This window comes from Rhinopithecus bieti, unplaced genomic scaffold (genome assembly GCF_001698545.2).
Source record: "Rhinopithecus bieti isolate Rb0 unplaced genomic scaffold, ASM169854v2 scaffold_1558, whole genome shotgun sequence".
NCBI lineage: Eukaryota > Metazoa > Chordata > Mammalia > Primates > Cercopithecidae > Rhinopithecus > Rhinopithecus bieti.
The window spans coordinates 2,122,167-2,134,615 of NW_016803701.1; the positions used below are offsets into that span (position 1 = coordinate 2,122,167).

The 12,449-nt window shown below is 37.6% G+C and overlaps 1 protein-coding gene across 2 annotated transcripts in view; it reads left to right on the plus strand.

Annotated features, from left to right (window-relative positions):
• Nucleotides 1–12,449, plus strand: part of ABCB1 (ATP binding cassette subfamily B member 1) — a 105,233-nt gene that overhangs the window by 12,133 nt on the left and 80,651 nt on the right. For both annotated transcript variants that reach the window (XM_017851617.1, XM_017851609.1), the window contains exon 4: nt 4,221–4,386. In XM_017851617.1, coding sequence (XP_017707106.1) covers nt 4,221–4,386 — 166 coding nt within the window. The remainder of the gene's footprint in view (nt 1–4,220; nt 4,387–12,449) is intronic.

A 12,449-nucleotide genomic window follows, 5' to 3' on the forward strand; every position in this document is an offset into this window, starting at 1 on the left:
TTCCTTCCTTCCTTCCTTCCTTCCTTCCTTCCTTCCTTCCTTCCTTCTTTCCTTCCTTCCTTCCTTCCTTCCTTCCGTCTCTCTCTTTCTTTCTTTCTTTTTTTTTTGAGACGGAGTCTCGCTCTGTCACCCAGGCTGGAGTGCAAGTGGCCGGATCTCAGTTCACTGCAAGCTCCACCTCCCGGGTTTACGCCTCTCTCCTGCCTCAGCTTCCCAAGTAGCTGAGACTACAGGCGCCCGCCACCTCGCCCAGCTAGTTTTCTTTTTTTTTTTTTTTTTTAGTAGAGACGGGGTTTCACCGTGTTAGCCAGGATGGTCTCGATCTCCTGACCTCATGATCCGCCTGTCTCGGCCTCCCAAAGTGCTGGGATTACAGGCTTGAGCCACCGCCCCTGGCCTCTCCTTCTATTTTTAGGTCTTACTCTGTCACCCAGGCTGGAGTACAGTGGCATGATCACAGCTCACTGCAGCTTCAACCTCCCAGGCTTAAGTGATCTCCCACCCCAGCCTCTGGAGTAGCTAGGACCCCAGGCACATGCCATTGCACCCAGACAGTTTTTAAAATTTGTTGTAGAGAAAGGGTATCCCTATGTTGCCCAGGCTGTACCAAACTCCTGGGCTCAAGCGATCCTTCTGTCCTCAACCTCCCAAAGTGTTGGGATTACAGGCGTGAGCCATCATGCCCGGCACATTTCTTTTTTTTAAAAAAGACTCCAATTACAATTAGTTTATACTTCTATCTTACATTTCACCTGTGCTACAGCGTTTTTTGGTCTGCCTGCTCTTTGACTTTATGAGACTGAAAAGTCTTGTTAATTATTATATTTTCAAAACCAGTGACAGTACCTGCTTATATCATATATTTGTATATTGTATGCTCAACAAAAGTTTCTTGTATTCTCATTTTTACCCTCATAACAGCTATGTAAGGCTTTCTGTGTGTATGAATATTTTCCTCATTTTGTAAATTCAGAAACTGAGGCTCAAGGTTGTTAAGATTTGTTTCCCCTAAAGTCTCCTTCCTAATAAACTACAGAGCAAGGGAGTTTGACTGAGGCTTTTGTCCTACTCAGCATTATGTTACCACTTTCTTCAAACCTTCTCACCCCCTTCTCTCTAGAAATCAATCTTGCTTCGTGTCACTAAGAAATACGGCATTCTAGCATCTATAAGAAACTTAAACAAATTTACGAGAAAAAACAGACAACCCAATAAAAAGGTGGACAAAAGACATGAATAGACACTTCTTAAAAGACATGTGGTCAACATTCATATAAAAAAAGTTCAACATCACTGATCATTAGAGAAATGCAAATCAAAACCACTATGAGAAACCATTTAACACCAGTCAGAATGGCTGTGATTACAAAGTAAAAAAATAACAGATGCTGGCAAGGTTGTGGAGAAAAAGGAACATTTATACACTGTTCAGCCATTGTGGAAGACAGTGTGGTGATTCCTCAAAGACCTAAAGACAGAAATACCATTTGACCTATTACTGGGTGTATATCCAAAGGAATATAAATCATTGTATTATAAAGACACATGCATTGTATGTTCATTGCAGCACTATTCACAATAACAAAGACATGAAATCAACCTAAAAGGCCATCAATGATAGACTGGATAAAAAAAATGTGGTACATAAAGAGCACTGAATACCATGCAGCCATAAAAGGGAACGAGATCATCTCCTTTGCAGGGCATGATTGGAGCTGGAGGCCATTATCCTTAGCGAACTAATACAGGAACAGAAAACCAAACATCACATGTTCTCACTTATAAATGGGAACTAAATGATGAGAACACATGGACACATAGAGGGGAACAACACACACTGGGGCCTTTCAGAGAGTGGAGTGTGGGAGGAGGGAGAGGATCAGGAAAAATAACTAATGGGCACTAGGCTTAATACCTGTGTGACAAAATAATCTGTACAACAACCCCCCATGAAACAAGTTTACGCATGTAACAAACCTGCATTTGTACCCCTGAACTTAAAAGTTAAAATAAACAAAAAATAATTTTAAAAAATACAAAAGGAAATATGAGGTTCTGAACTCTTTCAATTTTCTGTCTTTATTCCTGGAAAATTAGTACTCACTTTAATCTCCTTCCTTCTGGTCTAAGATTAAGAGATGTAATTCCAATTTTCCCAGCTCAGTGAAGGGTGTCTTTTGATCAGTCAGCTATTTCTTTCTGTTTTTACACTTTACACCCCAAACTTGAGGGGACTCAGTCTTTTATAAGCACGTTGTACTCTTTTCTGTCTCAGTTTACTGTTCTTTTTGGTTTAAATGCCTTTTTTTTTTTCTTCTAACACTTGGTCAACTTTCAAAGCTGGAAGGAAGCATCACCTCTTTTAAATATGAAGCCTTTCACAAAGGAGGGAATGATGATTGACTCAGTTTTATGTCTATTCTATGCACTGTGCTGTCAAAGTATGCAGAGTATGTATTGCATATACGTTTTTCTTTAGTCTCTCTGAAGGCAGGGGTTATATTTTTGGCATTTATCGCTGGATTTTACCTGTCATTGAATAGGCATTCAGTAAATGTTTACTTTCATGATCCACTTATTTTTATTATAGCCAATGATAGTTCTGGAGGTAAAATGTCCTGTGTTGGTGGTGATAGGAGAAATTTTTTCATATCAACTATCTTCTCTTCCTGTACTTAGGAGTTTGATATTTTGTCTACTTTAATGTAATCTCTAAAATGTAATGTAACCTCTTCCCCTTCATTTGTGTTTAAGGAAGCAGATGAATTCTTATCTAAGACAAAATACATAGTGCAAAATTTAGCCAGTGTTTCAATGAAATATGAAACAACATGCCAAAACATGATTCTCCCATTAATGTTTTAATCTGTAAATATGATGATATTATTAGGTCATCAACCCATAACATAACATGGAAAGTTATGCCATGAACCCAAACTTGAGCTCATTTGATTACAATTTTAAGAGCTAGAAAAAGGGTAAATGCAAATACTTAAGTATCTATTAGATACTCTTTTTACACCATATCTTAATTTTCATTAATCATTTCATAATTTGACTTTACTTTTTATCTCCTGCTTTATGGACTGCCATTCATTTCTGGTAATAACCATCCTTTGTGTCTCCACTTAGCAGTCCAGTACCAAATTCCCCAGTTGCTACTGCAAGATTCATGTAAGCTAACTTTAGGATTGATGTCTATCCCCTTGTGAAGTATACGTAAGTTCTAAAATCTTGCTGTCTGTGGTTATGTCTTTTTTGCTGCCTAATCTTTGTTTTGGTTTATATTTCCTGCCTAGGCCTATGATTTTTTTTACCCAGTTTCCTCCCTGCATTACAAACCTGTTGCCTACAGCTACGTCTTCCATCCACATGATAATCTTCTGCCCTGGGGTTTATTCATAGACACCCACAGCTGGCTTTATCCCGTTTCTCTTTTCTTTCCTTTGGTTTTCTTTCAATCCTTAGCTAGTTCCCTGAGTTATAGGGGAGCAGTATTAATCACTTCCCAAGGGGGCCCTGAGCCCGTTCTTCTTAACTGTGTCCTCTTCCTGTAACTTTTTGGGTTCAGAGAAGCTTTTCTTTCCTTCCTGTGACCTGCCTACATTTAAAGAGATTATGCAGATCTCCACTGGTCATTCATTATTGCCATATTCTGTCTTCTCAGAAAAAATGTTTCTTGACAAGCATGCATTGGACTCATTTTTTCTGCTCATTATTGAGGCCTAATTATCTTCAAATACTTTACATTTATGCCATTTCCATTGTGTGGCAGGTCTTTAACCCAAACCACTTTCTTAAAGCAACACAACGTTTCCTCCGTGGTATCCTCAGACGGACCTTTGGCATTCAAGTTTTTGCCCATGAGATGATAAGTGGCTTCTATTCTTAGAAACTAGAGCAACAAATACTATATTATAGTATCATTAAATACTTTTGCAGTTTCCCAAAATGTCCCATCCTTCTCATTAGACTTCATATAAGAAGACAGACCAAATCCAATGTGAAGAATTAGGCCAGAACTCAATGGAAGAATCAAATGTCCATTTCTACTTAGACTATTGCAATAATTTAGCAAAGGTAGAGTGTATCTTGGACTAGGGTAGTATCAGTAGTAGTCTGAAAAATGTTTGGATTTTGAATATATTTTGAAGGGAAAGCAAATCATCCATGAAACTGTACGAATTGTTCCTCTGCTATTCTTTTTTCTCTCTTTTTAGTTTCGCTATTCAAATTGGCTTGACAAGTTGTATATGGTGGTGGGAACTTTGGCTGCCATCATCCATGGAGCTGGACTTCCTCTCATGATGCTGGTGTTTGGAGAAATGACGGATACCTTTGCAAATGCAGGAAATTTAGTTCTGTTGCCAAACATCACTAATGGAAGTAAGTATTGTTTGTGAACCAATTTTATTGGAAACTTGCAACAAAAACAAGCACTTAGAGTGATGTTTGTGGATTCTTTACTAAATACACATTAGTGTGTTTAGTTCTGTAGGAGGCAGACAGTCTGAGCTATAATTCATATTTGTAGTGAGTTAGAAAAGATAATATTTACAAGCATTACAACACACAACTGAATGCCAGCAGAGATATGTAGAAAAAGAGAGAGCTCTGTGAACTCAGAAATATTCTGGAAAGCTTCAAGAAGAAATATAGGAACTTAATTAGAACCTTGAATGGTAAGTAGGAATCAGTTGTGAGATTTCCTAACAGATTGAATATGGGTGTAAGAGGAAAAGTTCAGGATGATTCTAAAGTTTTTAGCCCTAGAAACTGGGAGGATGCAGTTACTATCAACAGAAATGAGAAATGGAGAAGGAGAGTGGATTTGAGCAATAAATGCCAGAAATTTAGTTTTGGACATTGTTATATGTTGGGCTCTCTGGAAGTAGATGCAGCAGTGGAAAAGTGGGGCAAAATTGTGTGTGTGTTGGGGGGGGGTGTATTTTAGGATAAGATAAATAATAGCTTGTAGCTTGTTTTGTGTGTTAATGGAAATGATCCCAAAGAAAGGAGAAAGTGATGTTTGAGTGAGAGAGGGAAGAGATTTGCTAGAGTGATATCCTTGAGAAAGAATGGAATCCAGTGCTGTGGAGGAAAACAATAACAGGTGGGAAAAGCAAATTTGAGTGTCAGTACCCAGCGGTGGGTAGATGAGGAGGTGAGAATCGTGGAAGTTTTCTCCTGATAACTTTAGTTTTCTCAGTGAAGTAGGAAGCGAGACAATTGGCTGCTAGAGACAGAGAAAACAGATGTAACACAGCTCTCAAGGAAAGTGGGAAAGTGAATAGACTACAGAAATAATCTGGGTGTAACATACATATTCTCTCTGTCTCTCTCTCTCTCTCTCTCGATGGGGAGGAATGGATTGATATCTCTGAGTTTCCTAGGTTACCTCTGGTTAAGCCTAGATTGATTTAAACTAAGCTACTCAAAAATTTACAATCCAGTTTGCACTCAGGTGGTCAAATGTTGAAAATGCCTGTTTGAGAATGTACTTGAAAATATAGTGATACCACTTAGCTTACAAGGACCTTTCAACTTTTGAGCTTTCAGGTTTCTGATGAATGCAATGAGTCACTTCCCCAGAAACATGCACATAAATATTCATACCAATCTCGGGTGTATATGGATCTTTTGATATTTTTCAGTGGGTCCTTGGAACCACTTTGTGATCCTAAAAAGTACATTGTTTACCCTAAGGTAGAACTACTTCAATTTTGTGGATGCAGGTAATAGGTTGGGCCAGAAAAATTTTTGTATGTTTGAGCTATGTAAAATTCTTATGCATTTATTACATTCTTTCGCGGCATTCAAAGGAACCTGCAGAAAGATGCTGTACCACCTTTGAACTGGTACCTTTCTTTTTTTTTTTTTTTTTTTTTTTTTAGGGGAGTCTCGCTCTGTCGCCCGGGCTGGAGTGCAGTGGCCGGATCTCAGCTCACTGCAAGCTCCGCCTCCCGGGTTCACGCCATTCTCCTGCCTCAGCCTCCCAAGTAGCTGGGACTACAGGCGCCCGCCACCTCGCCCGGCTAGTTTTTTGTATTTTTTAGTAGAGACGGGGTTTCACCGTGTTAGCCAGGATGATCTCGATTTCCTGACCTCGTGATCCGACCGTCTCGGCCTCCCGAAGTGCTGAGATTACAGGCTTGAGCCACTGCGCCCGGCCAGAACTGGTACCTTTCTTTTACACCATTCACCAAAGGAAGTCCTCAATGCTTTCTGAATTCATTGGTTCCTATACGTGCTATATTGGGCAATATTCTGTGACGTTAGCTCTCTTAGTGCTTCATAGTGGAAGAATCAAATATTTCATCACTCTCTGGTGGTTCAGCAGACCTAATGGGTACATCTCTGTCCATTCAGATCTTGCTCACTTTTTAATGGCTTCCTGGCCTTCAGAATTGTGAGAAATAAATTTCTATTTTTTGTAAGCTCCCAGTTTATGTGTTTTGTTATACCATCCCAAATGGACTAAGACACATAGTAAACTCACTTACTTACTTAATAGTATGCGTGAGTTCCCAAACAGATGATGATCTAGTGTGATGACTAGCTCCTTTCTGGATAGGCCCATGTGTCTGTATGCCTATCAAAATCTCCTAGGCTGAACAGTGGCCACATCACCACAGCTTGCCACATAGTAATTTAGATTTCCATCTTCGAAGAAATCTAGTTTCCAGTTGAGATTGTAGTTCACATTGCACTCCTTGCCAGTCATTCCCATTAAGATCACTCTTCTAATCTTGAGAATGGGAAAGAGAAAGCTTAGAGAAATATTTGAAAGTTTAATTTTGTTATCCTCTTAAGAGGTAGTATATTTAGTGGTTAGAGAACAGACTCTGGAGTTGAACTACCTGGCTCAAAAACCACACCCTTACCAATTTTTAGTTTTGAGGTTTAGGGAATTTATTCATACTTTAGTTATTAAGTTGGATAACAATAGAACCTATTTCTTAGGATAGTTGTGATATTTAAGTGGATTCATTCATTGAAGAATCACAGAACAAAGTCTAGTCATAAAAAGTACTCAACAAATATTAGTTACTGTTATTATCAGCAGGCTTTCATGTTCCTCACAAATGAAATTACATAACTTGCAAAGATCATATGGTTTCTTATATAATTTTTCTTTACAAAACTCTATGATACTACCTCAATTTTTATAGTTGTTGAAAGTTTGAGACATACCCAGAGTTACTCAGTAGCTATTATAGATGTGAATAAACACCCCTTTAAGTAGCATTTCCTTGGTTACTGAATCACCAGTCATGCCTTTCAGGGAAGGCAGGTGTCTTCAAACTATGACCCTGGGCTAATTTGGCCTGCTGCCTCTTTTTGTACAGCCTGTGAACTAAGAATGGATCTTACATTTTCAAATCGTTGGAAAAAAATCAAAAGAAAAAATTATATTTTGTGACACATGGAAATTATATGAAATTTAAATTTCAGTACCTGTAAATAAAGTTTAATGAAATGTAGCTACACCTATTCATTTACATTTTATGAATGTAAGCAGCCCATGACTGCTTCTATGCCACAATGGCACAGTAGAGTAGTTGTACAAACCATATGGTCTGAAGAGCCTAAGGTATTTACTCTCTGGCCCTTTATAGAAAAAGGTTGCTAATCTCTGAGTTGAGGGGTTGTTATCTTCAGTCAATCCATCAGTTAATTTGTATTAGAGCATTCTGTATGCCAGTCATAGTACATGCCCTCATCATTCCCAACTCTTGAGAAGCTTAGTATAATGGGGGGCATGGACAAGTGAACCAATAAATACAGTTGAATATGATTAGTGATATAATACAGAGATAAATAAAATGCATTGGAAAAACAGAGAAAGGACACCTGACTCCATATAGAGGAATCATAGGAGGCTTCCAAGAGGAGGTGATCAGCATCTGTCACCTACAGAAAATGTACATATTCTGTGTAACAGGTGAAAACATTTTAAAATAAAGATTAAATAAGTAAGATTAATACTGTCCCTCACCGCCACTCCTCATTTCCACTCCCACCACCATTGTGTATCCTTGCATGCCTTTCTAAAGACAGCATGCTATCTTTACTGCGATTTTCACTTTAGGACACTTACTACACTATCACTAATCTGCATGTCTGCAGATTCAGACTGTCAGAGACCCTCAAGGCTGCCTGGAAAGGGGGGAATAGCATCAAAGGTTTTGATGGTTGTCCTAGAGATGAGGGCAAACATATTCTGTCATGCCTGTGGAGGGAGAACCAGCCTACTAAATTCTTGGGGCCCCAGATACTGTCAGATCATTCTTCTTTTTGCCCTTCCCTAGGCAGAACCTCATTATCTCTCCATGGGGGTGGACTAGATACCAGAGCCTCCTTATTGGAGAAGTATTCCTTCCTTAAGGGGACTTGGATTTGCCAAGGCTCTTGAAATCCTGGAGGTTTTTACACTAAACATAGGATCTAATTAGACAGCTCTAAAAACTTCTTGAGTAAGCAGATCCTTCTTTGTTGGTGCAGTAGAACCCTCAAGTTTTCTCATCCCAATACTTTGCTGTAATTAACAGATATCAGCTTTTGTTCTGCTGTTTTATTTATGGACCAGATTTCCTGACAGCCACTCCCATCTATCTCTGGTTTAATTATAGAATATGTGCAGCCTTTGCCTTAAAATCTCTGATGACTGTAGCGTAGGGAGCTCTCTGGTTTTGTCATACCACTTTTTTTGTAAACAAAGTTTAATCACTGATGAATTTCTGTGGTATTCTGTGAATTCTCATCTTCCTTATGAGACTGGCCACTATCCGGAAATGATTCTAGATAAAGGCGATTGTGGTTTTAAATGTGTTGTGGTGAAGATGGCAGGTGGGGCGCATGTAAAATGACATCCAGGCAGTTGAAGAAATGACACTAAATCTTGGCATAAAGAATAGGACTAGAAGCTGGGTGTGGTGGTGTGTACCTGAAGTCCCAGCTACTGGAGGGGCTGAGGGGGGAGGATCACTTGAGGTCAGAAGTTCAAGGCTAGCCTGGGCAAAATAGTGAGACTTTGTCTCTATTAAAACTTAAAAGATTTAAAAAAATAAAATGTAAGGAGGAGATGGAACAAGATAGCCAAACAAAAGCCTCCAGAAATCATCGCCCCCGCCCCCATCCCTACAGGAACACCAAATTGAACAACTATTCACAAAACAAAGTGCCTTCATAAGAACCAAAAACCAGGTGAGCGACCACACTATTTGGTTTTAGCATCATACTGAGGAAAGAGGCACTGAAGAAGGTAGGAAAGAGAGTCTTGAATTGCCTGCACCACTCTTCCCCTCCTCCACTAGCAGCACGTACTGAAGAATGAATCACAGTCTCTTCATAGCTAAATTGATCAAGCAGAAGAAAGAATTAGTGGGCTTGAAGACAGGCTATTTGAAATACACACACTCAGAGGAGACAAAAGAAAAAAGAATGAAGCATGACCACAAGACCTACAAAATAGCCTTTAAAGGGTAAATCAGAGAGTTATTGGCCTTAAACCGGAGGTAGACAGAGAGATTAGGGTATAAAGTTTATTTAAAGGGATAATAACAGAGAACTTCCCAAACCTAAAGAAAGATATCAATATTCAAGTGTAAGAATGTTGTAGAACACCAAGCAGATTTAACTCAAGTAAGACTACTTCAAGACATTTAACAATCAAACTCCCAAAAGTCAAGGGTAAAGAAAGGATCCTAAAAGGAGCAAGAGAAAAGGAACAAATAACATACAAAGGAGCTCCAATATGTCTGGAAGCAGACTTCTCAGTGGAAACCTTACAGATCTGAAGAGAGTGACATGACATATTTAAAGTGCTGAAAGAAAAACACCTTTTTTCCTAAAATAGTATATCCAGTGAAAATATCCTTCAAACATGAAGAAGAAATAAAGACTTTCCCAGATGAACAAAAGCTGAGGGATATATTCAACACCAGACCTGTCTAGACAAGAAATGCTAAAGGGAGTTCTTTAATCCGAAAGAAAAGAATGTTAATGAGCAAGAAGAAATCATCTGAAGGTACAAAACTCACTGGTTATAGTAAGTACCTAGAAAAACACAGACTATTACAACACTGTAATTGTGGTGTATAAACTACTCATATCTTGAGTAGAAAGACTAAAAAATGAACCTATCAAAAATAATAACTACAATAACTATTCAAGACACAGTCTAATAAGGTATAAACAGATACAGATATAAAAAGTAGGGAGATGAAGTTAAAGTGTAGAGTTTGTATTAGTTTTCCCTTTGCTTGTTTGTGCATGTAATCAGCATTAAGTTGCCATCAGTTTAAAAATGCGTTGTATGATATCATTTGCATACCTGATGGTAACCTCAAATAAAATAACATACAGTAGATACCTAAAAGATTAAAAGCAGACATTAAAACATACCACCAGAGAAAATCACCTTCACTAAAAGGAAGACAAGAAGGAAGGTAAGAAGGAAGAGAAGACCACAAAAAACAACAAACAAAATGGCAGGAGTAAGTCTTTACTTATCAATAATAACATTGAATCTAAATGGACTAAACTCTCCAATCAAAAGACATAGAGTGGCTGAATGGATTAAAAAACAAGACCCAACTATCTATTGCCTACAAGAAACATACTTCACCTATAAAGAAGCATACTACGATCCATAAAAGTTCTTGTAGTTATTATTTTGGTAGGTTCATCTTTTAGTTTTCTATTCCAGATATGAATAGTTTACACACCACGATTACAGTGTTATAATTTCTGTGTGTTTCTGGGTACTGACTATTACCAGTGAGTTTTCACTCCAGGTCTGGCCCAGATCTGATGTGAGTGGATATGAGTACTTCACACACCAGTTACAGTGTTATAATTGTGTTTTTCTGGGGACTTAACTGTTACTCATGAGTTTACACATAGACTAAAATTTAAGGGATGGAAAAAGTTATTCCATACCAATGAAAACAACAACAAAAAAAAGCAGGGGTAGCTGTACTTATATCAGACAAAATAGACTTCAGTACAAAAACTGCAGAAAGAGACAAAGGAGATCATTATGTAATGATAAAGGGATCAATGCAGCAAGAAGATGCAACAATTGTAAATAAGTATACATTCAGAACTGGAGTTCCCAATATATAAAGCAAATATCATTCGAGCTAAAGAGAGAGATAGATCCTAATACAATAATACGTGGAGACTTCAACACCCCACCGTCAGCATTTAACAGACTTTTCAGACAGAAAATTAACAAAGAAACATTAGACTTAATCTGCAATATAGACCAAATAGACCTAATAGATATGTACAGAACATTTTATCCAATAGCTGCAGAATACACATTCTTTTCCTGAGCACATGGATCATTCTCAGGGACAGACCATATGTTAGGTTACAAAATATGTCTTAAAAAATTCAAAAAATTGAAATAATATCAAGTGTCTTACCTGAGCACAATAGAATAAAACTAGAAATTAATAAGAGGATTTTTATATAGACACATGAAAATTAAATGATCTGTTCCTAATTAAAAGAAAGTTGAAAAATTTCTTGAACCAAATGAAAATGGAAACACAACATACCAAAACCTATGGGATTCAGCGAAAGCAGTACTAAGAGGAAAGTTTATAGCAATAAATGCCTACATTGAAAAAGTAGAAAAGTTTCAAATAAACAACTACAACCTACTGATGGAATTTAAAGGACTAGAAAAGCAAGAGTACACCAAACCCAAAATTAGTAGAAAAAAGGGAATAATAAAGATTTGAGCAGAAATAAGTGAAATTGAAATCAAGAAAACAACACCAAAAAATCAATGAAATGAGAAGTTGGTTTTTTGAAATGCAGTGATAAACAAAATCAACAAACCTTTAACCTGACTAGGAAAAAAAGAGAAGACTCAAATAAAATCAGATGAAAAAGGAGATGTTATCATTGATACCACAGAAATCATTAGTGGCTACTATGAGCAAGTATATGCCAATACATTGGAAAACCTAGAAGAAATGGATAAATTCCTAGACACATACAAACTACCAAGTTTGAACAATGAAGAAATCAGAAACCTGAAAAGACCAATAATGAGTAATGAAATTTAAGCTGTAATTTTAAGATCTCCCAATAAAGAAAAGCCCAGGACCTAACAGCTTTACTGCTGAATTTTACGAGACATTTGAAGAAAAACTAATACCAATACTACTCAAACTATTCTGAAAAACAGAGGAGGAGGGGATACTTCCAAACGCATCCCATGAGGCCAGTCTTACTCTGATGCCAAAACCAAAGACAAATAAAAAAAGAAGAAAATTATAGACCGATATCCCTGATTAACATTGATGCAAAAATCCTCTACAAAAATACTAGCAAACCTAATTCAACAACACTTTAAAATGTTGTTCAAGACCAAATGGGATTTATCCCAGGGATGCAAGGATTGTTCAACATATGCAAACTAATCAATG